Source organism: Watersipora subatra, chromosome 1, assembly GCF_963576615.1.
Source record: "Watersipora subatra chromosome 1, tzWatSuba1.1, whole genome shotgun sequence".
Taxonomy (NCBI): Eukaryota; Metazoa; Bryozoa; class Gymnolaemata; order Cheilostomatida; family Watersiporidae; genus Watersipora; species Watersipora subatra.
The window spans coordinates 20,343,331-20,370,145 of NC_088708.1; the positions used below are offsets into that span (position 1 = coordinate 20,343,331).

General features: G+C 36.0%; 1 protein-coding gene and 1 non-coding gene across 2 annotated transcripts in view; one reads left to right on the forward strand and one right to left on the reverse strand.

Annotated features, from left to right (window-relative positions):
* Window positions 1-1,131: 1,131 nt before the first annotated feature.
* The window catches only part of LOC137409593 (VWFA and cache domain-containing protein 1-like), a 33,041-nt gene continuing 7,357 nt past the window's right edge, over window positions 1,132-26,815 (reverse strand). Inside the window, exons 6-19 of the mRNA XM_068095578.1 lie at window positions 16,851-17,002; window positions 16,196-16,372; window positions 15,950-16,087; window positions 14,774-14,882; window positions 13,621-13,897; window positions 11,745-11,867; window positions 11,526-11,646; window positions 9,365-9,613; window positions 9,013-9,091; window positions 5,625-5,697; window positions 3,383-3,515; window positions 3,170-3,283; window positions 1,886-1,988; window positions 1,132-1,340 (exon numbers count right to left, since the gene is read on the reverse strand). Coding sequence (XP_067951679.1) covers window positions 1,132-1,340; window positions 1,886-1,988; window positions 3,170-3,283; window positions 3,383-3,515; window positions 5,625-5,697; window positions 9,013-9,091; window positions 9,365-9,613; window positions 11,526-11,646; window positions 11,745-11,867; window positions 13,621-13,897; window positions 14,774-14,882; window positions 15,950-16,087; window positions 16,196-16,372; window positions 16,851-17,002 — 2,057 coding nt within the window. The remainder of the gene's footprint in view (window positions 1,341-1,885; window positions 1,989-3,169; window positions 3,284-3,382; window positions 3,516-5,624; window positions 5,698-9,012; window positions 9,092-9,364; window positions 9,614-11,525; window positions 11,647-11,744; window positions 11,868-13,620; window positions 13,898-14,773; window positions 14,883-15,949; window positions 16,088-16,195; window positions 16,373-16,850; window positions 17,003-26,815) is intronic.
* On the forward strand, window positions 12,929-13,019 carry LOC137386131 (small nucleolar RNA snR65). The gene has a single exon (XR_010977828.1). It is a non-coding gene; the product is annotated as a small nucleolar RNA snR65 (small nucleolar RNA).

Sequence of the window (26,815 nt, forward strand, 5' to 3'; positions counted from 1 at the left end):
GGTCATTTTCTGCTAGTACAGTACAGTCATTCGCATATTGGACACCCATATTCCTTGATGCCAGAGAAATTCAAAATTCAACAGTATCCCCAATATGCTTATTTCTTGAAACTGTAGGAATCCAAAATACCTTCTAAATGTGGATCCTATGACATTTTTTTATAGCACTGCAAATTCTGTTGCTCATTCCCCATGACTTAGTATGCCCCGACATGTATTCCAGATTAAACATTAAACAGAATCAAAACCTAATCAATCGGCCTCTCTGCCCCACCCTCCAGCTTTAACTATTAAACAAGAAGCAAATGCTAAGCATAGCGGCTGTGCGCTTGATGTCACTCACCTTTCAAAGCAAGTTCAACATTCTGATAGTCTAATTCTAAAGCTCCCCTTCATACATACTTGTAAGTGCTTGTCATGTGATAATCAGTTAGTAGAATATTTATGAGGTTACTTTCTTATAGTCTAGTATATTTATATGAACTAAAAGTTCATCTGCTCATTAAATCAACTTTTACTTACAGATCAAGACTCTTTTTGCCACTAATCAGTGACTAGCAAACCTACTCTGGATTGCTGAGACAGCCATCACATGATGTAGCATGCGGAGAATCAAAGCCAATATTACCAGCAACTTTATGCAGTGGATTAAGGCTTTGCGAAGGTCTCCGATTTTAGTATTTTTATCTGATTTATATTTTCTTTACAATGTACATGTAGTTGCATTATATATTATACACAAGGTAATTCTTTTAGCGAACAAATTCTGAATTTTTCTCCAAGACCTAAGTTTGTTCTTTACCTTTGATTTAAGATGCAGGCGCTGTCTGAGTAAGGTTTACAGACTGTAGGATGTATGTATTGGTCTACAAGTAGCAGAAGGAAACGTACAGAAAAAGACAGCACACCGAATAGCAACAAGATGAAAATATGAATGTTTAACCACAGTTTTAGGTAATGTCATGATAATATTTTTTTAGCATATCATTACTGAGTAAGAAAGTTGATGTGTCAACATGACATTGAGGTACAAAGTTGTTAAGGGATACTGTGGAATCAGTTAAATGTCATATATTAAGTATGATGCAGATATGGCTTGTCTCATAGGAGAGCCTCTACTGTTATCAGTTCTTAAGAGTGGCTGACGGTAGACACACGACGGCCAAAGATGTCGAGGCCATTGCTGTTCCAATCGTTGATCTGAGCACCTCGCCGTCCAATAGAGGACATCAGGTCATCACCCATTGATGCTCTGTGTATGTTTGTATTGAACGGCTCAACCGGTTTGATTGTCGCTGGTTCAGAGATAGCTGTTGGCACTTTTCTTCTCCTTAGTAATACTACAACCGTGTCAAGTCCATCTTAATCATATATTGTAGAACAGCCAAAATTAGCTGTGCCAAAGCAGGCATCAGATAGTTTTTATATAAGCAAAAAGGAGAGCATGTCTTTTCACTGTCTTAAAGAGGGAAACTTTGACAGCATTGCCGTGAATGCAAATGAAATTAAAATAGTAATCGTTGTCCTTACAAACGCTTGACAAGCAAATCAACCAGAAAATAATAATATTTGTTGTATTAATTCTCTAAATTGTTACAAAAAGTAGCAAATTAAATAAAAAAAGCAAAAATTTATTTTTATTTTAAAGATGTGTTGTCTTCATGCACCAAGTTAATTTGGTATTAAATGATGTTATGGTTTTCACAGATGTTTTGTTAGATGATTAGCCAATATTTAGCCCAATTTAAATTAGTCATCATCCATTCTTTTCTTTTTTTCATAAACAAAAGTGAATACGCAATACACCAAATATTAAAAGCATAAAAGCACGGTAAGTCTTAAAAACCTGCTGGCAGAGCTTTTGAACACACCAATCATAACTTACATCCAGCACCAGCCAATGAAAGAACGCTAAGTGCTGCCAGAGCTGCTCCAAGACCTGCGGCTAATGTGGTGTATTTTTCATCATTTGGTGGTGGACAAGTAGGCTGCAAAGAATAGAAAGGTACTTACTGAAGCACTCTGACAAATGTGAGCATGTGTCTGTCTGGGAGGCCATGTTTTATGTATAAATAGTATATTTTATCTTTATATTTTTATGAATATGATATATATTATACTTTGTATTTAATGTATTAATAATATACACCGTAAAATCTCACTTGGAGCCCCATGGCACTGCATTTTTCAACCTGTACCCATAGTGTCATTCTATTGGAGGTGACATTCAAAGAGAGGGTGCGGTTTATTATCCGACTAGCTGATCCCAATTTTGATAAGAGAAATTTAACCCTTTTTACAGGCGAAGCGTTGTTAATGTTGTTTACATTTTGCACTTTCATTCGGGCAGAGCGTCATTACTACTGTCGACCACAGCACTTTTGCAAAACTGTAATTTATATAAGTGGAAGTATCCGACCGAGTTAAACAAAGGGCTACCTTGAGTAAAACTTAGTTGACGAATACAATTACAATGTTACTTATTTTGATAGTGTTGCTTTTAAAGTTTCAAGAAAAAACTGAAAAGCTTTGGAGTTAGAAATTAGACTTTGATACGCCGCAACAATGTCATACGATGCTTTAGAAGAATATTCTCATTTTTCATAAAAATTATTCAAGTTTTCAGATCAGGTTGTAAACCACCTTACGAACGAATATGAAGACATTGAACCAGTTCTAGATGTTTGTGATTTTGAACCAGAGTGTGGTTCTGATGATAGCGATGATCAATCTGCTCAGGCACACCGCCACTAAAACTATGGCAGCCACTACAGCAACAACAAAAAGTTAGTTGTTACTGATGTATCTGAGCCATTAATACTACCATTTACTGAACACTTTTTTACAGATCACTTTTTATTATGGGCTCATGAACACAAATAATGTCAAAGTGGTGGTATAATAGAGGTGACACTCAAATAAAGAGTGGCGCTGTATTTTTCAACCCTTCCTCTATTGTTGCTTCCTATTAGAGGAGGAATCCGTACAAAGGTGGCAGTCAAATAGAGGTTTTATAGTAATTAGTAAATTTTATCGACTTTCTGAAGATATTCTCAACAAATCAAGAGAAGAAATAGATGGGAGCCTTTTCAAGGCACCAAATTCTTCAAAAATAAGCAAACATGAGCCGAGAAAGCTGCCTTTAGAGTACATTTATATGATAACTTACTTGGGTAATGCAATGCATGTCACAGAATGTCTTAGATGAAATTGGACAATAGGAAGAAGGAGGCTGGTTGCTAAACACTCGAATACTGTAGGTCTGATTTCCAATAGGGCAGCTCTAAAACATAACTTATCAATAAACATATGACCAAGATTTTTCATCATTTAATGTTACAAAACAAAAACAAATACTGCTGGATGATTCTGGGTGGCTCACCGCCTGGGTGGTGGTTGTAGAAAGAGTGGTTGTAGTAATAGGAGAAGGGCAAGACTTAAGACATGTTCCTCCTTGAAATAAGTTACACCATTGGCACCCCCCTCCATTTGAAAGGCATGAACTCTGGTTAAGTCTGGAAATAGCGCATAGCCATACAATAAGATTGACAATGTGATGTCAAAAAAAAATTGACAGGATGCAATAGCGGCCCGAAAAACTAAAAAAATTATTTTAGTTGAGTTTATTCTTCATCCCAAAGCTGACTGGAATAATACAAAAACTGAACATGAACCGTTATTAAAAAAGGATCATTTTAAATTATCAAATCTTTAACTTTTTCATAAGCTCAGCAGTATAGCACTTACTTTTATTTATGACAAGAAGTAAAAACTTTATAACAACTAATTGAACTGTGCTGAAGTCTGGTCATAAATTTAACAAACAATCTATGAAAACTACAGTCATTTAATACCAAACTAACTCGGTGCATGAAAACTAAACATATATGTAAAAGAGTACTAAACTTTTGTTTTTACTTTTAGTTTTATTTGCTACATTTTGTGATAATTTAAACAGCTAATACAACAAATGTTATCTTTTTTCAGTAGTTTGCTTCTGAGGCTTTTGTATGGGTAGACAATTACTATCTAGGTTTTACCTGGATTTTTGGCGATGCTGTCCAAGTTGCCCTTCTTAAGGCAGTAAAGAGATATACTATGTTTCTTTCTAAAACTCTTCCACCAAGCATTTATATGATGAAAGAGCTCAAAGGATGCAAAGCGTTTTTCGATGCAATATTTGCAAATTCAAAAGTTTTTCAGAGAACTTTTCAGTAGATTTCAAACATTCTAGTTTTAATGTCAATACAACCTGTTTTATATTGGCAAAACTACCGCACAGCAAGTACTCTAATGTACCACTATACCTGATAGATTAGCCTCTCTGTCATCTCTACTCTGACATACTCTATTGTACCCCTATACCTGATAGATTAGCCTCCCTGTCATCTCTACCCTGACATACTCTAATGTACCACTACACCTGATAGATTAGCTTCCTTGTCATCTCTACCCTGACATACTCTAATGTACCACTACACCTGATAGGTTAGCCTCCTTCTCATCTCTACTCTGACATACTTTGATATACCTACACCTGATAGAATACTATCCCTGTTAACTCCACCCTAACATATACTTGAAGTAGGATATAGTTTTCCCCCGAGCACTTTATACACTGTATATACTAGTGTCATGGCAGTCTATTGTAACGGTACAAATTTTCAGGTTTGCAGATAAGGCACAGAGAATGACTATAAAATATTATTCTAAGTTGTTGGCAGATCGGTGCAGGTAGAGTATTGGTCTACAAAGGTGAATGTTACAAGCTCTAATGCAATTTATAGCAATCCTTGATATCAACCTTCAATCATTGCTGTGTACAGATGAAAGAATTGCCGGACACCGCTTTTCTATAGCAAAGATTTAAGAAAACAAAAAAAGGTTTTCCTGTTTGCTGAGCTCAAGAAATGGTACATTTTGGAATGTCTACATACAGAAGAGAAACAATCTTAGCACAGTTTGTTTAAATAATTCTCAATACACAAGGAGAGAAGTAAAATGCACTGAACTATATGGTCGTTTAATTTAGTCTCTTCGCTTTAAAAATTGGTTATCAGTTTCTATAAATATAAAAACTTAGGAAATAATCTAATAAACAATATACATCAATCAACAATAATAAATTGACCATTTTCTCCATGAGAACCTACCAAACCAAATTCTGACACTATCCTACTTTTTTAACCTTTAGAATGGAAACTATGATTTTTATTTTTAAGCATAAAAGGTTTTTGAATTTCTTTGTAAAATTCTAGGTCAACAATGATGTAGCAATATGTTTGGGTAGATTTTAGTATTCAGCATATTAAAACTCCAAAGTTTCTACTGGCTGTCCAGGAATTTCAAATTATTTCTATAGATAAGTGTTCTTGTCTATGTGTGCATTACTTTTTATAGATGTGTATGTCTATGTGTAGAAACATATGTTTATAAGTAACTATATAGATGCGTATGTCGATCGATATGAAGTTATTTCATAAATACATGCATACATACAAAAGTATGATGCAGATATATTGATATTTCTGTATATAAGACTGCATTGCTGTTGATGATTTGTTATCATATCTGTAATAAAAACCTTCTGAGAATGTGAAACTTAATAAGGTGTAAACTAGTACCTGTGATGACAGTCGAGTGGGCAAGGTGTCAATGTCATGTTCAATTTTGGTGACTTGGTTGGTTCCCATGGAGCTGAAATACATAATGATTAAAGTACAGATCAGAACGAGCTTAACCTTTTATTAGAGAGAGGAGGAAAGAGATGGAGAAAGAGAGAGAACTGGAGAGAGGGATGAGAGCGATGATGAGAAGGAGTAAGAGATGAAGAAGGATGGAGTTGGAGAAAGGGAGAAAACTAGGGATATGGAGGGAAACAGAGATGGAGAAAGAAATAGGAAAAGATAGGTAGGAAAAGATAACTAGGGATAGAGGTGGGGAAGGAGAGAGCTAGGGAGACAGAGGTGGAGAAAGAGAGATAGAGAGGGAGAGAGATGGGTAGAAAGAGAGAGATGGGTAGAAAGAGAGAGATGGGGTAAAGAGAGAGATGGGGTAAAGAGAGAGATGGAGTAAAGAGACATGGGTAAAAGAAAGAGAGAGAGAGAGAGGTGGGTAGGGGAAGAGGTAAAGAGAAAAAGGTGGGAAGAGAAAGGTAGGGGAAAGAGAGAGGTAGGGGAAAGAGGGAGGTAGGGGAAAGAGAAAGGTAGGTGGGAGGTAAAGAGAGAAAGGTAAAGGAAGGGAGAGGGAGAGAAAGGGAGAAGAAGAGGAAAGGAGAAGAAGTGGAAGGAAGAAAAAGGGAGAGAGAGGGAGAGGAAGGGAGAGAGAGAGGAAAGGCAAGGAGAGAAAGGGAGAAAGAAAGAAAGGGAAAGAGAGGTAGAGATAGGTAGAGAGGAAAGAGAGCGAGGAGGAGAGAGGAGGAGAGAGGGAGAAAGAGATGGAGGACAGGAGGCGGAAAGAGAGATGGAGAAAAAGGAGGGAAAGAGAGAAGAGCATAAATGATAACAATTTCAATTATCTTAAAGGTTGACTTGCAACAAAATTCATATTACAGTTATTTGGTATCAAAAGGTTCACTATGTCTTACTCTGCTGTGTTGCAAGTGCAAAGTATGTGGAAATGTGATTACAAGCTCTTAAAAACAAACAGTTAATTGCAGCCATCATAAAAATGCCATAGGTTGGAACCCCTTTATTTTGATGACGCACGCAACGCGACGTGGTTATTGTTTTGACACGTGATGTTATCGCACGAATTGAAAGGCCAATAAAAAGCTCGAAATAAAATGTCTCGTAGCACTAGTTTATGACAAACACTTCGGGTTCTACCGGAAAGCCTTTATCAAAAATAGATGCTCGCTCTTTTACAGTTTTATTTCAGCCTGGTCTAATCATCTAATGTGACCCATATTTTCTGCCAAATGGCGTGAACAATTTCTGCAGTATCTTTTGACTATCACAAGTGACCAACAGGCTCTTCATGTTTATCAGATGATGATATGCACTCCTTCGAGCTAAGGTTTTAAAATTAAACTTATTTTTAGGCTAGCTTTTGAGATAGCAGTGCTAAAAGTGACAGCATTACAATGATGATGAAATAGACGCATAAGGACAATAGACATGGTTTTATTGAACGTGTGAAGTATGTTTGTGAAAGTATTTCAACGAATGAGGTTGCATGAAAGTGTAAACAGAAGTACATCGTGTTCAACTATGTCACATTTGAGCCATTTTAGAAAGGGTTTCCAACCTACTGTGTTTTCGTGATGGCTGCGATTAACTGTTTGTCTTTTAACTTTTAAGAGCTTGTAATCACATTCCCACATATTTCACATTTACAACACAACAGAGTAAGACATGGTGAACCTTTTAATAACAAATAACTTTAATTTAAATTTTGTTGCAAGTCAACTTGTAAAATTCTGTAAAAACATTTAAGTCATTACTATCATAAAACTTGCTGAAATGCGTACAACATAACAATTTAAAAAAATAAACAATTGCAAATTAAGTTAAATACATTTCCAGCAAAGTGATGCAAAAAAGCCTTTTTTCTCTATAAAGGAATTTTGAGAAAGTGGTTTAAACTTTTTTCATGCTTTAAGATTGGTATGATTTTAGTAATACATTAAGTTATCAAGTAGATAGTAAGGTTACCATGGTAATTCTACAAGTTCTCAAAGTTTCTGCCTCCTACATCTCATAGATTGTTTGATCCTATTACTGGTGGATTGTCTGAACTAGGGCTGGGCACGGGTAATAAAACTCATTGAACTGGCGGGTTTATTCTCTCTCGAGTTTCAGGTAATAGAGATTTTGATCATTTCAGTCTTGCGGTTTCAGGTTTTAAATTGCGTGTTCGGATTTTGGTACACGTGCCCGTCGCTTAGAGTGGACGAAAACTCGGTCTATTGCGCCCTGCGATCTAAACTCTGTTTAACATCCCATCTGTTAACCCTTTGAACCCTGGCCGTTTTTGTCAATGTGTGTCAGTAATCCTGGGCAATCTGTCCAACAATCCAAAGTTTTAAAATTTATTATATACAGTATATCTAAACATGCTTATAATACAATGATATTTGATAAAACACTAGTAAAAAGGTCGGGCAACCAACAGCAAAAGTCATCAAACAGAAAAAAACAGCACCTTACCATTATTCGGGCTAAAACTATAAAAGTTTGTACGATTTAAAAAAAACTCGTAAAAACATTTACAATAGCATCATATCTATTATCATCATATCTAGCACATGTTCATCATTATTTTCTGACTCAAAATATACTGAAAAATTGTAATTAGTATTATAAAGTTCTTTATTTGCATCACAATCATTCATGACCTACCAACAGACGAGTTGTATCAATTTTTTCGCAATATCGTTCAAATAAAATTTGTTATTAAAACAAATAAGTAGGTAAAGATATTTTGAAACTGTTACAAATGAAAGTAAAGTTTCTGGTTTAATATCTGTGCAAGAATTAATTTGATCGGTGTACACTGTTACTTAGAAACAGCTTTTATAAACAAAGCCATGCGAATGCCGAAAAACTGACCGTTAGAGTTCAAACTTCAATGGGTTAAGGCTGCGAGCACGAATATCAGTCAATAGAAAATAGTAAAAAATAATAAATAAATTGAATAGAATTATAATTGCATTGTAAATTTTAAAATATGTATGATGTTTGGAAATTTTAGACATAAAACCCATATCAACAAACCCAATACCCGAAAAAACCATTGGCCAAGAAGTACTCGTGCCCAGCATTAGTCTGAACCTAAATCTGAGAATTGTTTGGACCTACATCAGGTGAACTGTCTGAGCTATATGGCAGGAAGGTATATAAAATGGTAAGTTATCTAAAGACACTTCTTCTGAATGATAATGCAAAACCTTAATACGGAATAATCTAGTGGTCTCTTGCAAGTATGAACCTACAGTGACAAATAAGTTTTATAAAGTCTAGAACAAGAAAGATTACAAATCACACCATGCAATGAATAAATGTTTCTCACCTGGGCAACTTATTGGTGGAAACTGTTTGCTATATCTGTTTGTACATGGGTCAACCCCAACCATACACTCACATGGGCACTAAAACATATATGGCTTGTTGACAATTCAGTGCTTTGAGTTGCTCTTCTGAAATAATACCATAAATGCACAGCTAGAGCTGGATCTCGAGAATAGTCTATGGATAAATCTATGATTATTGTTACACTGAATATTCATCACAGCTAAAGCTGATCGGCGGCTGCGTCTATGAGACCTTAGAGCTTATGCTCAAATGAGAAAGAAAATGATGTTATTTTCTAGTTTTTAGTAAGTCATTTCACGATGCAAATTTCCAGATTGTATTGCTCTTACCTGACACGTTACATTCACGTTAACACAGCTGGCACAGGTTTGGCTACACACACAGGAAGGGGTATTGGTGTTCTTATTGCAGCTTGAGATGTTACTGGCTGCAAGGCAGTGAAGGTTGGTGCCATTGATAGGGTGTAGTGTATAGTTGACGCAGCTAGAAGGGAGGCTAACAAGGGGAGTGTATGTTAGGCTGAAGTCGTAGAACATCTGTGACTGCTTTTTTGTGCCAGGCTGGAGGCACCACTTGGCCTGAAAACGCATGGATATCGTATAGTCGCACTATGTTATACATGTACATGTTACTCCACTTACACCCCACTTGCCATTTCTACTCAAATAGAATAAATTTAAACCATTTGGGTAGGAAGTTTTGGCTTTGGTTCTTTCTGTAATTCTGATAATTGATAGATAGTTGATGTTATAAAAGTCTTCCTGTATGACTTTTCACACTGATATGAACTTTGTTTTAAAACTTTCTTCGTGTGCATATTTTTTGTGTGACTCTTTCCTACTTTTATTTGCTTGAAATAAAATATTGTAACTAATTGCATTATAAACAATTCCATAATTCTTTTTATTCTTTGCAATTATTCATACAGTAACCTTAATTTGAATTTTGGTAATTATTCATTTGCTAGCTGTGTCAAAACATCTGGAGTTGTATCTTCTGGAGGTGCATCTTCGACAGCAAATATACATAGATACAATCAAAAAGTTCAAATCAAACTTATCTTCTGTCTGCATGCCTACTGACCTGCATTTCTACATACCAGCTGACCTACATACTAACTGGCCTACCTGTCTACATATCAACTAGTCCAAATATTTCAATGTCTGTGAGGTTAGCATAGGTTTTTCATTTAATTGGCTGTGTAGCCAATTAAAGGAATTACAGTCTTTTTAAGAGAATAAGCACATGATGGTTTTAACATACAAAGCTGATCTCAGAATGAACTAACCAATCGCATTTGGTGACCACATATATTGACCAATCGCATTTGGTGACTACACTTACTGACCAATAGCATTTGGTGACCAGACTTACTGACCAATCACATTAGATGACTACACTTACTGACCAATCGCATTTGGTGACCACATATACTGACCAATCGCATTTGGTGACTACGCATACTGATCAATTGCATTTGGTGACTACTCATACTGACCAATCGTATTTCTTAACGCGTCTCAAATGGTGGTTCAGCGAATGCATTGTGTCTGAATGAACAGCCTGGTGTACATCAGCAAGAAGTAACTGACGCATCTATGACTGCTCAATGATTGTGATTCCAATTCTATTTTAAACATTTTCAGTATAAACTGACCTTATTTGAGATTCTCTTTCAAAAGACTATGAAAGGGCTTCACACAAACAATTATTTATACATACACGTACACTTTGTATATGAAAAAAATAGTTTAACCTGAAATAGATGCAAAGGCCACTAGTGTCATTTGTTACTGCTCATGAAACTCAGGATAACTTTATGGCTGATGTTTGTTAAACAACTCAAACTCTTCTATTTGTAGTAGGCCTAATTCTCATCGTTGATGTGAGATTTCCTTTTGATCTAATTGCTGAAAAAAGCCATTGTCATTCCAAAGTGTTGATGATATATCATAGATAATTACCTTACAACACTTGATCAATCAGAATGGAAAATCCTACAAGGATGTCATGGCCTTCACATGACTGAGACCCATTCTCATTGGTTAATCTACTTGTTAATTTAATGAGCCTTTTACTGGTTTCAGCGGATGTAGATGCAGGAGATATTTACACACTGCTCTAAGGTTACAGCTGTGTTTACTTGAAGTACAAAACACAAGCATCATAATACAAGCAGTGGTTATAATGCAAGGCCAAGGAAGGTATGGGGGAGGCAATCAAAACAAAATGCGCATGAACAGAACCGAAGTTAACTGTGACGCTGGATTGCTCTGTTAAGATGTCAGGAAGTTACCTGCTCACAGCGAGCAAACTGAACAAACATTCCCTTTTTATATGCTAAAATCTTTTTAGGACTACTATGCATTAACTCCTAATCTAAAAACATATGCTGAGCCAAAATTCAAATACTGTGCTATGGTTGCAAACATCATTTTCAATCCAATTTGAAATGGAAACAAAATTAATCTGGATGCAGAGAGTGCCTACCTGGACGGCTGTGTGCCAGTTTTGAATATCAGCCATGATTTCTGGTTCTAACTCAGCTATGTGCTTGTGATATAACCGAGTTCCTGAACCAATGGGAGTTCCATACTCGGTTACCAAATACCTGAACAATAGAAGGAATATTTACCAACAGACACGATCTATAGTCACACTAGTCATCTCCTGATGATATTGACATGAGGAACAAAAGTGCTGACTCACCCACTGTGGTCCAGCAAGTAACACTTCATGTCTGGTAAAGTACAGGCAGGAATGGTTGTTTCTACTAGTGTTCTAAGATAAGTGACGGGTACATCGCCACCTACAGCACCAATCATTGCTCCTCTGCAAAAATGAGAGTGTTAAGCCGCTATTATAAACACTAGGTTAGCATAACAGTTGGAAAATTGAGCTCATGCTCGTTGGAGAGCACTAGATTAATATTACAATTGGACACGTGAGCTTATGCTCATTGGAGAGGAGAAAACAGACAGCCGGTTTGACATTGAAACCAAATGGGAAGCGCCCAGCTTTTTGTAATCCTTGGTTACACAACCCATCAAGACCATGCCATTTTTAGACAAAGGAACCCATAATGTTATTCCACTTTTATATTAATATATATGAATCCTGTCATAGAAGTATTATACGCCTCTTGCGGAACCATTCATACCCTTTTATTTAACCATTTTTGATATAATTAGAACACAGAACTCTGGACTCTTGGTAGCCTGACACACCGGTTTGTTATTCTAATTTTCTAGCACCTGCTAGTTCACTGCATAGCGTAAATGTTATTTGCTTATTTTTACTTAATCGCTTACTGTCTAAGAAGTTTTGCAGTGCCCAATCGCCTGAGATCTACGAATATGGCGATTGGCTGACATATGTCATAATGACTAGGCAAACATATATAAGCATGCGTAAATCAGAAACCATTTGAATTCCATATTTTACTCACGCTTTAGGTATTACTCCGCTCTTGTATCACTTCTTATATTTTTAGACTTGAGCAACTAGCATCAGCCATTCACTTAACTAGCTTTTATATGTTTTATGTTTTCTGCTATTGAAAGTTTGCATTTTTAATAAATATTATATGTTTTAAAGTCTACCAGCTAAAACAAACCTATGTAGTTTTCAACATTAAATCTACACCTAAAATGCAGTCCACCAATTCAGCATTTATAGTTAGTAGTCCTTAATCAGAGGACCATTACACAAATAAAGCTGCCATTTAGAACCATTTTTTACATTTTTAAACTATCATTTGGTTACAAATATGATGTAGCATAGGTGGATATGGGGGGCATATGGTTTGAATATACATAAATCAGAAATCATCTACTTGCATACATTAGTTCCAAACGTGAATTTTGGTTTGTGGTATTTCCCAGAAGCCCTCTTAAAATGATGAAGTTGCACCAAACTTTAGTAGATTTTATCTGAAAGTATTGATCCTTTTTTAGTGTTTACGATTGTTTTTGATGTTTGAAATGATCTGACATCGAGGTTATAATGCTCTGATCAAGCAAAAGTGCGATTATATTATAGTTTCAAACAGACCAACAGCATAGAGACGCATAACGCTGTAACTTGAACGCAATAGCTGATATCAACTAGGCCAACGATAGACGTTATTGTTTTCTGAGAATTTTAACGCCGGTCAAGTTTTGTCGATTTAATCTTGAAACATCCTGACAGTGAGTTCACCTCAAACATAAAAACAATCACAAATGTTACAAGATAGAAAAGAGTTTTTTATGTATGAGCCCTCTTTATAAAGCCTGAGCATATGAATCTTATATTGTTATATCACAAGGTATCGCAATAAGATGAAATTGCCAAGATAGACTGAGCATACGCCTTGCACTCAAGAACAAATAAATGCAAATTCTAAATTTAACCTATCCCTGTATATTAGGATGATCTGTTAGGACTATTAATTACTATGCTATGGATAAAATATGTGCCAACAACAAGCATAGACTAACTCTTAGCTAGGCATTTGGAAGACAATATACAATGTAGTTGACCTAGCATGAATTATAACATGAGGCGTGATGACCTAGGTAAAGTGTGCAGGTATAGTGCTTACTGAGGAGTGTGCAAAGCCTGACTAATGGAGGCCAATGTTTGATCTCCAGTAGGACTGTATCCCGGTCTCGTGATGACACACTTATCCTGGTAGAGAGAACTCTGACGAAACCACGGCTGATCTGTAGCGTCATAGCCTTGACCTAGCACCATTCCTGGAGTGATTCTAAACACACCGCCATTGGTAGCGAGGTATCGTGAAGTTAACACATTACTGCTTGGTAGCTGTTCAAACCCTTTTGTATATTTGATCTCTTCCATAGCTTCCGGCAGTAGAGCTGCAATAGGATCATCATAATAAGAATGAGGCTAAAGAACTAGAGATATTTTATCGTTAAATTTCATAGAGCGTCTAAAGTCAAGCCTTGACATACAGATGTAACTGCGGTAAAATAAAACAAATCAATGTATCTTGTTCAATTAGTTCCATGTCTCCCAAAACTTGAGAACTCATATTTCAGAAAACTTTATGTATTATTAAAACAAATGCCTTATATAAAAATATCATAAAGCTAAACTTCTCAAATGTACATAAAAACTATACTATTAGTAAAGAAACTTAGCTATATAAGTAATGATAAACAGAGGTGACATCTTTACTTTATTTTTACAGTAAATAAATGTGAACAGAGGCGGAGCCTTGGCAACATAGAAAACAGAGATATGAAGCTAGTCTACATGTATCTAACTTAGACTGCTTCAACATTATATTGATAAAACTTATACGTCTATTATTTGCATATTGATGCACTTTATTTTAAACTATTAACCTGACAGTTCTGTGCGCCGTGAAAAATCTTTAGGTGTAATAAATATATGCGCAATAATTCCAAACTGATCAGTGCAGGTGGTAGAGTTTGGTGTACCAAGCTGAAAGGCCTGAGTTCGAAACTCATTGAAACCATTTTTTTCCAGCCTCTACGTGTGGCTTCGGACATATGGGTCATGTCAAACCAATTCCATTCGTCTCAGGCTTGCTTTTCTTTGAACCACTTTCACATTATCCATTATGGTAATTGATACATATTAGCATGTATCTTTGTGTATTTATATATTCATGTTGTGAGTGATAGTTTATTAGCTGTGCAGTCATGCTTTCTTCTAGTAGTGTTTTAATTGCATAATTGTCAGAATACTTTACAGAATACTGTTACCTGTGTTGTTGTTCACTCCAGTCAGAATATTATTCAGGTCCTTTACATATTGAACAGTTTCCTTTTTGTTCAGGTAGTTATCTGGATCAATGAAAGCATTCGGAGAGAGCTGCAAGAAAAGCGATGTGTTGCTTTTGTGCCAGTATTTTTTAGCACATGTGCAGCATTATTTGTCGGATGCATGCTGGGTAAAAACAATGGTATCTGTATAAAAGTAAGGCGAGTTAAAAAGGAACTCTCCGTCTGTAGGGATGCCAACTAGAGACAAACTATTGGTTAGAATACATTAAAAAAACTGGTTGCAAAGTGTGCTGAGAGTAAACATTGTAATTTGTCTGTAGGATTGACAAAGTCCGACAAGTTATCTGGCAAATATTGTGCTAAAAGAAAAGAATGCTATACGCTAGCCACAATGTGGTTTGGCAACAGTTCTACATGGAAAAAGTATGCTGAATAGAGAATGTGTTATCTGTCAACAAGAATGCTGAGTAGAGAAAGTGTTATCTGTCAACAAGAATGATGAGTAGATAAAGTGTTATCTGTCAATAAGACTGCTGAGTAGAGAAAGTGTTATATGTCAACAAGTATGCTGAGTAGAGAAAGTGTTATCTGTCAACAAGAATGCTGAGTAGAGAAAGTGTTATCTGTCCACAAGAATGCTGAGTAGAAAAAGTGTTATCTGTCAACAAGAATGCTCAGTAAAGAAAGTGTTATCTGTCCACAAGAATGCTGAGTAGAAAAAGTGTTATCTGTCAACAAGAACGCTGAGTAGAGAAAGTTTTATCTGCTAACGAAAATGCTGAATAGAGAAAGTGTTATCTGTCAACAAGTATGCTGAGTAGAGAAAGTGTTATCTGTCAACAAGAATGCTGAGTAGAGAAAGTGTTATCTGTCCACAAGAATGCTGAGTAGAGAAAGTGTAATCTGTCAACAAGAATGCTGAATAGAGAAAGGGTTATCTGTCAACAAGTATGCTGAGTATCACAAAATATATTGAATAAAAATAAAGCTGCCGCTCTGTAAAAATGCAAAGCAAAAACAATACTGTCTACGCGGGGTAAAAAAAGTATTATATGACAGTAGAAATGGCAAACAAGGAGACTAATTTTAAACAATTCAAGAAGTTGTCATATGTTTAATATCACATCATAAAGACGCAAACTACAAATTATATACCTTGATAGTGGAGATAACTGAACTGGTGGCCTTGACAACGGAAAAAGGTGTTACACAAACTGACGGGTTGCTGGAGCTTGCTTGCGGTGGTAACAAGTCCAGTCTGTGGTAAATTGCAGAGTTACCTTGCGTGGCATTCTAGAAAATACATAGACATATAAGCTCATGTGTTGAAGTTTTAGAGAAAGCTGACACGCGTTGAATGGTGTCTGTACCTTCGAACATACTTTTAAAAAACTTGTCTACCTTGTGATTGTCGAGGTATTGCGTTTTGAGGTACTGACGGTCCTCATCAAAAATCACAACTACGACACTGTATTGGTCCTCAAATAACCTCACAGGCCTGTAGTAGTACGTGGCATTGAGCATCAGTTTGTAGCTACCATCCAATTGGCTGAGACCTCGCGATATAGATAAGGGCACCTGCAACCCAAAACAGTAAGAGTTACTCAATGTTTCCATGATGAGTTTAACCTGCAAGTTTGTGTCGTCTACAAGATGGAAACGGTTAAAACCAACGAGTCAAGCGAGTTCCATTGCTCGCCAATTTTTATCAAACGTTTTATGTTTGGGAAAAATGGAAACGCACCTGGGAAATGATGTGAGAAAAAATGCTGCACAAGCTTTACCGTTTTAAATATTTTTCACACTTCAAGAAATCATGCTTCTAAGCAAGACAGGAATGTCCCACTCTGACCTTTGGCGTAGAAGTCCTTATCGTTTATAACAAACCATTCATTTATTCATTTTTAACAAACCGGCCGAGTTAATTCGCAACATGCGAATGTCCAATTCAAAATCAGTATCACTTTCGCAATGGAAACATAGTCACTATGATATGGCGGTTTCTGTATTTTATGCATTTGTTTGTTTACTGCTGTAAAAATTCAAAAAAACATACTTGTGCTTTAAATGATCCTGTGCCTGCATTCTCTGTAATGTCCTTGATAGTGGCATTGTCCAGCACTGGCTCCGCCAAGTCCAACTCAACAAAGTTAATATCAGGGTGCTGTCGGCTTGGCTTGACAAAGTTACGATGGGACAATACTTTACCTAAACAAACCAGAGTAGTCATGTCTACGGCACCAAAAACTGGCTACACCAAATGACTTCTGCAGCAGTTGTTGCATAACAATAGTGTGTGCAAAAGAAATATATGCACTTCATTGACTTTTCTAATGGTGAGCAAACGCAGATTTTAATATTTCTAGAGGGCTGTATGCCGATATGTAAGAACTATATTACAAAATATCATTAATATTTTATGCAGCTAATAATTACCAAATAACATTCATTATACCATACTATACATATTATACCATACTATACATATTATACCATACTATACATATTATACCATACTATACATATTATACCATATTATACATATTATACCATACTATACATATTATACCATACTATACATATTATACCATACTATACATATTATACCATACTATACATATTATACCATACTATACATATTATACCATACTATACATATTATACCATACTATACATATTATACCATACTATACATATTATACCATACTATACATATTACACCATACTATACATATTATACCATACTATACATATTATACCATACTATACATATTATACCATACTATACATATTATACCATACTATACATATTATACCATACTATACATATTATACCATACAGTCCTGCGACATTATACTATACTATACACATTATACCATACAGTCATGCGACATTATACCATACTATACATATTATACCATACAGTCATACTATACATATTATACCATACAGTCATACTATACATATTATACCATACAGTCATACTATACATATTATACCATACTATACATATTATACCATACAGTCCTGCGACATACTATACATATTATACCATACAGTCCTGCGACATACTTTACATATTATACCATACAGTCCTGCGACATACTATACATATTATACCATACAATCCTGCGACATACTATACATATTATACCATACAGTCCTGCGACATACTATACATATTATACCATACAGTCCTGCGACATACTATACATATTATACCATACAGTCCTGCGACATACTATACATATTATACCATACAGTCCTGCGACAAATAAACTGGACTCCTTTGGCGAAGAGCTGAAATTTTCATTTACAACTTTTATATATATATATATATATATATATATATATATATATATATATATATATGTACTATATACTAGAAATTCTCCTGTCATACAGCCCACGACCAAAGTGATGTTGGAAAAAAGAAAGGGTACTGCTGGTTGAGGAATGCAATATTAGCAGTCAAATGGCACTGCGGTGCAATAGGAGAATTGCAATGGTAGCTGCAATGGCAGCTGTAATTTACTGGGTGTTATTATGTACAACAAACAGCAATAATGAAAGGAAAAGATCATGTTTTATATCTCTCCCTGCAATAGGAGAAATGCAATATTAGAAGTAAAATGGCAAGCTGCTGTGTAATATACACAGTTTGAAAGTTGGTTGTGTTGAATGTAGAATGGTTTTGACAGCGATCTGTAACCAAAGTGAAGAAATTGGTCATGATCACAGAAACTATGGCTAAGTCGGGTGTGGGAGATTTAGAGTTATCTACACTAGCAGAATGAGAATACTCTCAGTTATTTTGCAAAAAAAGTTGATTCCAGCAGATTTAATGGTCAATAAACTGATGCATGTTTACCATTAGTGCAAAAACACAGTTCTGCAAAAACAGGTGTTAAAGTTTAAGAAATGAGAACTAATGCACAATTTTTCTACATTTCAAAACATCATAGCAACCAATATTAAGTTGTGATACTTATCTAGATTTTTGTATTTATATGCAAAAGATTATGCAGAATTTAAAAATTTAAACAGATTTTAGTTGGTTGTCATAGAAATACCTGTATATCTATAAGAAAATGTAGGCCTATAACTTAATTTTGCAGATATTAGAAACGACTTGGCAGTTCCGCGATATTGGGCACAGTCGTAGTATCATCAACAAAATCTTTAGAAAAATAATAACAGTAACATATCGCACACCATCGGTCACTATATACTTTGATCTTATAAATTCGAATGATTATTCTGATAATTAAATCTTATAATAATCTTATAAAATCAAAGAGTTATTCTTATAATTAAATATTGTAATAATCTTATAAGAATCGTTAAAAAAATATCCTCGTCGTTTCCTTTACTTTCACTGCTTTGGACATCAGTTTGAATACCAAATTACTCATTATAAGTGTACAAAATGTCAGTTATCTTTAAAATCAGCAAAAAAAACTATTACTTTTCAGTACTTCTACGTTAATTACAGAAACCTTCGGCATTTGGACAGTGCCATAGACTGATGAAATCTGCACATTTTTCTCCTGAAATGTGCACGACTTAATGGTTCTACACTCTGTCGCATGGCTTTATCAGCGTTTCGTTGGCCGGTCTTAATTTGATTAAAAGAGGTTTGTCAAGTTTTAATGGCAATTTTAGGCCACATTAATTTGTCTATTTATGTATTATCCGATCAGATGGGTAAGTTTTAAGATATTGTCGAGAATTTTCAAAGATTTGGTAACATATTTAAATAGGTTTATATGTGTTTTGTATCGTAGTAATACTTAAACGACTCCATACAAAAATGGTTAAATTTTTTGATGAGATTTCGGTACAAGGGTTTGAGATGGCCGCTGATGAATAATTTTCGTGAGTTGTGTGCAAATATGCATTTATCATAAAGCTCCCGAACACGTGCTTCGCTCGTGTTTGGTCGTGGGACTAGATGAATGCTTAGCATTGCATAAGTATTAAACAACAGCTTATAAACATTACATTACCTACTACATTACCTTTACACTACATTAAATGCAACTGTTTGTAAGCCATTTTATTACGTGTGCAACGCTGGACATTCACCTAGTAAGGCCAGCCGGTAATAGTTACGTGTGAGGCAACATCGTTATACATATTTTAACTGATGTAATGAATAGCTTTACTGTAGTTGTGATCAATAATTGATGACAATGCTTCATTGAATGCCATAGTCTACTGGATACGCTAGATGCTTCCGGAACTGGAGGTTTCGAGATCAAATCCTCCGCAAAGTGAATATTTCACTGCTAGGTTTTAATCGCTATAAGTGGACAGATGAATAGTGAGATTTATGTTTATAACCAAATGAAAACCCAGGGTTGCCCGGGTAATAAAAAAGTCTTTGCACAGAAAATTTATTTTCATTTAACATATACAGTTTTTTTCCTATTTTAACTTTTAAACTTCATATCATGAAAAAAATGTTTTTGTGCAGTTCAAATAATTTAAGGGAAAACATAAACAGTGAGTACATAAATGTGTATGTATGAAAAAAGTTACTGCTGCAGCAGTATTTTGTTTTTCAACATCGTGTTTCATAGAATTAATAGAATTCATTGAGTTTCAGATAATACATAATTTAGCATTTGCATACGCTATACGCTATATGGTACATAATAATGTCTTTTATCATATGCCTTGTATAGCTCAGTGATAGAGCGTGTGGATTTAGAACTTGTGATTTCAAGATTTTAATAGTTATAGCCGGACACCGGGCAGACACACAAACTTTGAGAAATATATATATATAGACATGTTTATAATAGCTTTGCGCATTAGCTTACAAATTTCTCCTTCTAACCCAACAAATTAGTAATTCGTGATTTCACATTTTAGGACAAACATATAGTTACAGTTTTTAAGTTTAAACATGGTTAATTTTCCTATCACTGCTATCACTGTTATCACTGTTATTATCAATTAGTTGTTTCCAATGTTCTTTTATTATTAATTTATCTTATAAACATTTGTTTCACACAATGTTTTAATAAAATTTCAATTACAAAATACTTTCATACTCAGTTATAGCTTTTATTTTAATTTAGTTTATTAAATACATGTACTCTGAAAAGTTACACATAATCTAATGCCACCAAAGAAAAGAACCTGCAATCATTCACCTCTTAGGTGATGTGGTAATGACATATGTCTACAAATATTCAAATCTATAAATAAACAGTTTCATATAAAAATTAAAGTGCTAAATGTTGTAACTGTTAAATAAATTTATTTTTCTGTTAAAAAACCTTTTTATTACGGGGTATGGGTTTTATTATGGGTATGGGTTTTATTACGGGTATTATGGGTATTCACTTTGTAATAATATATATGTATCAACTTACTCTGTGGTTTAAATCTACTTTCTGGTAATATCCTTAATACAAATGGTTTTGGTAAACTTTTGGAGGTTCTCTATTGATTTTAAAGCATTTTATATTATTCTTTGTTAGTTTAGTTTCAAGTTTCATTTGTAATTTGAACTTTTTTATGTTATGTTGAAAGCATTGCGCATTCTGCATTGTCTCCAAAATGATGGGTTCAATGCAAAAACTAATCTCTAATTTTCAATTGTTCATTAGAGCTGTAAACCATTTAAGCAAAACTTAAATATGAGATTATCACCATACATGTATATTGTAATATTTGCATTCTTATGTAGTGCTGCTCAGTGATCCCATGTTTAAATACTGTTTGTTCTATACGCTGTATTCCTCTTGATCATGAGAAGTATTTTGGTCTATTTTAAAATTTAAGTTAGCCACAGTCAGGTTAACATAGCTCCGTCATTACAATATTAAATGATACAGCGAGACAGTGGTATGACAAAAAGCAGGAATTTAAACTATTTGACTTCGACATAATTTTACTAAACTGTATAAAACTTTATCGACATGTGCTCTATTTTGACAGTTACTTTTAAATAGATCTGCATTATTGCTTTATAAAGTACATCTATGTGTATGATGACATGAATGGCAGATGATCGATGTTTCTGTGCATTTAAGAAATAAGAGCTGATCAACGTGAACAAATATAACTTGTTATTGTTTTTTTTTTGTAGCCAGCTATTTTGGTAGGAATACTATAGAAGCTACAAATGTTAAGCTCTCAAAGATTATGAAACGATATGAGAATTTCAACGCAACTGGTGACTTCACAGTGTTGACCGAGAAGCTTGATCTTGTGGTTTAGCTTTATCGCTTGAAGTTCTATAGCAAGCCGAAGTTGTATAGCTCAGCGAAGAGCAGAAACAGATAGAGCATGGCAAAACTAGCAGCAGCAGCAAGTCATCTAGTTATTCGACAATCGCACTCGCAACACAGAAGTCAGAGAGGAAATGCTATAGCTGTATAAATATTAGCCATATTCTATGTCACTGCAGAAGCAAAGATAAGTTTAGGGTGAGCAACACAGTGCTCACCTAACCGCTGACAGCATCACAGAAGAGTTTGCATTTGCTATTCTCGATGAGGCATGACAAATCCTGACAAATTGTTGATTGATTCCGGAGGTTTTCAACACATGTCATTCAATTATGATGCTTTTGCAGAGTGTCTGCCATTGGAGCAACTAAAAAAGTTACCGTCATGAATGGTGACGCTGTTGATGCCGTGGGAGTAGGCATTATTACTGCCGTTAGATGTCTGATTAGGCAGAAATGCAGAACAGCGACGTTGCAGGATGTGCTGCATGTACCAGTGTTTACGAAAAACCTATTTTCCGTAAAAGCTGTGACCACACGCAACATGGTCATCTAGCTTGGCCACTCATGATGCTGAATTAAGCATTAAGCAGATGATGTGTGAAAAAGGAACTTTCTTAAGACCAACTTTACCATCTTGACTTGGAGTTACCTGACCATCATACGACAAACAGCAAAAAAATGAGTAGCAGCAGGCTCTGGCAAGATTGGCTTGCCCACCTACATACATCCAACAGCTATGAATCGTATATGTCGGGATGATCTGGTAAATGATGCTGATTTATCCGCTGCTTATGGAAGGTTTTGTGAGCCTTGTGTTTAAGGGGGAACGCCTAAAAAATCATTCAAGCTATTTGGTGGTATTAAAACTAAACCCGTTCTAGAGTTTATGGATACTGATGTTTGTGACCTTATGCAAACCGCTTCTGTCAGTGGTGGTAGGTATTTTGTTACTTTTCAGGTGGAATACAGCAGATACTGCCATGTGTATTTTGTAAAGGAAATATTTGATGTTTTTACAAAGCTTTGTGAGTTTGAGTCTTTTGTTTTGCAATAAGTACATCGCACCGTGACGGTGGTGGCAAGCATACCCCAGTTGCCTTTCAGCGCCACATCTGATTACGTGACATACACCATCAGTTTGCTACACGATGCGCACCTCAGCAAAAGTGCATCACTGAATGTTATAATCGGACACTGTGCGAAACTGTCCGATCAATGATTGCCCAAGCAGGTCTCTCCAAATGGCTGTAGGCAGAAGCAATCTCTACAGCCGTGCTCGTATAAAGTTGAGTGCCAACCGCAGCCCACAAAACTGCAACCATGTCGTTTACCGTCTGGACTGGTATTAAAACAGATGTGAGTCATCTTTGTGTTTTTAGCTGCTGGGCATATACCCACATATAAGATCAACTGCAAAAAAACACTGAATGACAAAGCTGAGCCAATGATCTTTGTAGGTTACAGCAATAGTGTAGAGTCTTATTGGCTGTTCAACTCAACTTCGAAAGAGGTTGTTGTGCACAGAGATGTTATCTTTGATGAATCTAAGTTGCGAGTAGCAATTCATTAACGTCCTATTTGCTGTGGCCGTAAATGACGTAGCAGATAGGACGACTGAAAGCTCTCGTTTAGTTCAAGTCAGCTCTGATTCACCAGTCCTGATCCTCTCGGACGACTCGCAGGCACCGAAAAGGTCAGCTCGCCAGCATGCACTACCTTTTCGATTTGTAATTGACCAACACATTGTATGCTTATCTACAGATGTTGTTGAAACACTCACCATGACAAGCTAGAAACCGCCTTCAGTCTGAGAAATGGCTAAAAGCCGCAAACGAGGAGTACGAGGCCCTTACCTAACAGATGGCCATTGGATATTACTTCATTCATGATCAGATCGACAACCAGCACATCACCGCCATCTACTGCGCCATTGAAACAAAGCTAGCGGACATATTTACTAAACCGCTATTATTTGTTCGATTCGTCATGCTTAAAGAAAATTTCAGCATCCACAGTTAGATACCTCAGTCTGGCTGGCAGAGACATCATTATATATTTATCCCACATTCAACCAAGTCGGAGTGTTGGTTATATAATTGTTTCTGTGTGCATGAGTCTGCGCGTTTTACTGTCTGCTTTTTTCCTTTGTCTTTTATATGCTTTTTCTAGTTGTACCTTCGGACCGAAAATAGTTGTGTGATTTTTATTTCCAATATGTTGCATAAGTGTTATATCACTTTCTGGCCGACTACAGCCAAGTCAGTTCAGTTTCAGTTATAAACCAGGCAAGTCCAGCTATCAAATTCAACAGTACATAACATCATTTTTATGATGGTTGTTCAGCAATATAAGCAGGCGGAATTTTATTTTAGATCTGTGATGAATTATGGCAAAAAATTGAATCTGAGTATCAGTTGCCATCCTGGTGCAGGTCTCACAATTTGCCAAAAAAATATGCGAAAATAGCACCGGTTGAGGGATCAGTGTGCTGTGGCAGGTCTGAAGGCAGCCTGTTCACAGTTATACATTGATAGAGAACTTTAAAAGTTTCAGATGGTACGATACAATGGTAGGACATATGGGAATTCAATTTCAAGATCATAGAGGATGATAGTGATAGTGCAGCATAAAATATGTAGCAACCAAGATCATGTCATGGCCTTAGTGTGGTGCTCTCATTAAATAGCGTAGCCGAAGCAAGTACTAACAGCTACATTGATGATATTGTTGATGAAGAGAAAGTGATTATTAAGCATGTTGATCATATATCTTGATACGGTGACAAACACCCTAGAGACTGAGAGATGCATGGGTCATAGGGTCAGGGTGACATGAGATGAGCTTGGTAAACTGCTGGGCTTGTGAGATTATGTGGTTGTCAATATTGATGAGAATATGGCTTAGAGGCAGTTGTTGTTTCTTTGCAAGAAGATAGTGGATCACCACCCTATAGGAAACCGATTGAGGATCATCTGCGGCTTTGTTAAAAGTGCAACATACAGTTGCGACTGATATGAGGGTCGAATGCTATTTTTTCAAACTATTATCTCTGAGATATTAAAAAGGAATCATTGTCATGATTCGGTAAAAAGAGTGTGGCTAGGACTTGAGATAGAAAAAGATAATGTATGGTGTGATGTGAGTAACTAAGCAGCTGATGTATTGATAGAGCTTGGTTGCTAGCAAGTGGAAGATGGTTTTGATTAAAGAACAATGGTAATCATATAAATATGGCAAAGCTGGATGCTGTAATTCAAGATATTAGTTGAGGCATGAATTGAGATCTTAGACTCGGCAACTGTCTATGATTGAGTCAAGTCAATCATCTTAAACATTAGCCATCCTAAAGTTGTAGATTTGACAAAATGCTTAATCGCCAATCTGTCCAGTGGCTCTCACATCTCCCATAATTAAAAGGCAGCTAGGCTAAACAAAAGATTAATCGCTGAGTTCCTATACGTCGGTGTGTGACCTCACTGCTGCCTTTCTTAAGTTTGTCAATCAAGTCTCAAGAAAGAGCAGGTACTTATCTAAAAGTCAAGTCTGAAGTTATGACTACTTTGTAGGTAAGTCTCACTCAACTTTTAAATCATCATTGGAAAGCGCAATTGCTGGGATAATTATCCTAACGAAGTCCTTCATCCGGGTTACAGCTGGCCTGACAGATTCCCTCCGTGAGTCAACATTCACCGAGGGAAATTTGTCACCGATGCGTTATATCAAACAATACATATATCACATCGAATGCAACAAACATCCCATTTTTATACGCTGAGACAATAACATTCAGCTCGATGCAGCATGTCAGTAATAATGGGCAGCAGATGTACAGCTGTCAGACCAACCTGCTAATTTTAGTATAGTATTAAAATCCATACACTAGATTTTTTTTACTTGCTGATGTCGACCTGTTACTGTGGGCAGCAAAACTAAGAATGCCAGTTTCTTTTGCCAGGTGACCTGAGTTATGATATGTTGGACTCAGCATAGGAAACTAATACTGAGTTAGCCATTTGACAGCAGTTTCCAGTACATCTGCTCTGTCATGCATAACTTTATTTAGCATTTTCCTTCTTAGAATTAAAGGTAGAAATGCATTGCACAGAAAGAGTTTACTCTCAGTTTACTGAGAAAGCATCGACAGCAAACCAATCAAAATCAGGAGTACCAAAATTCTTGCAAATAGATACAAAAAGCAGTATTTTTCAATGTACATTCAGTGATGTCATCAAGGTTTTTACATTTATTGTCTGCCAGGTATTTCTTTGCACCCACAACATACGAAGATATAAAAAAATTGTGCTGCTCTATACACCACATCGAGAAATCTCGAGCAAGGTCATCCAAGTCTTCAACTATACCACATATGTCATTAGTATAGAGATGACATGTAGATGTAGCCCATGTATTTGATAAATTACATAATCGACCAACTGCTTTCGACTCAAGCCAGCTCATGTGTTCACCCTTTTCCTAAAGCCTGGTTCCCATATACGCCGCAAACACTAGCGACAGCACCACAGGCTATCAGCGGTGAAATGTGAACCTATGCGCCGAGTAGTGCCGGTAGTTGCCGGCGGTCAACGCAGGAGTTTAGAATTGTTTAACTGTTCAAATTTCGTGAAAAGCCTCAAGCGAAACCTTCCCGAAATTCACTGTAAAGGTGAAGGTCAGCATTGTTGGAACGGCATGGCGAGTGAACATTTTTCATGCGATTATCAACAATGCAGCTTTATGTAAACAGAAGCCGCCGAGCCTAGCATCGCAAATG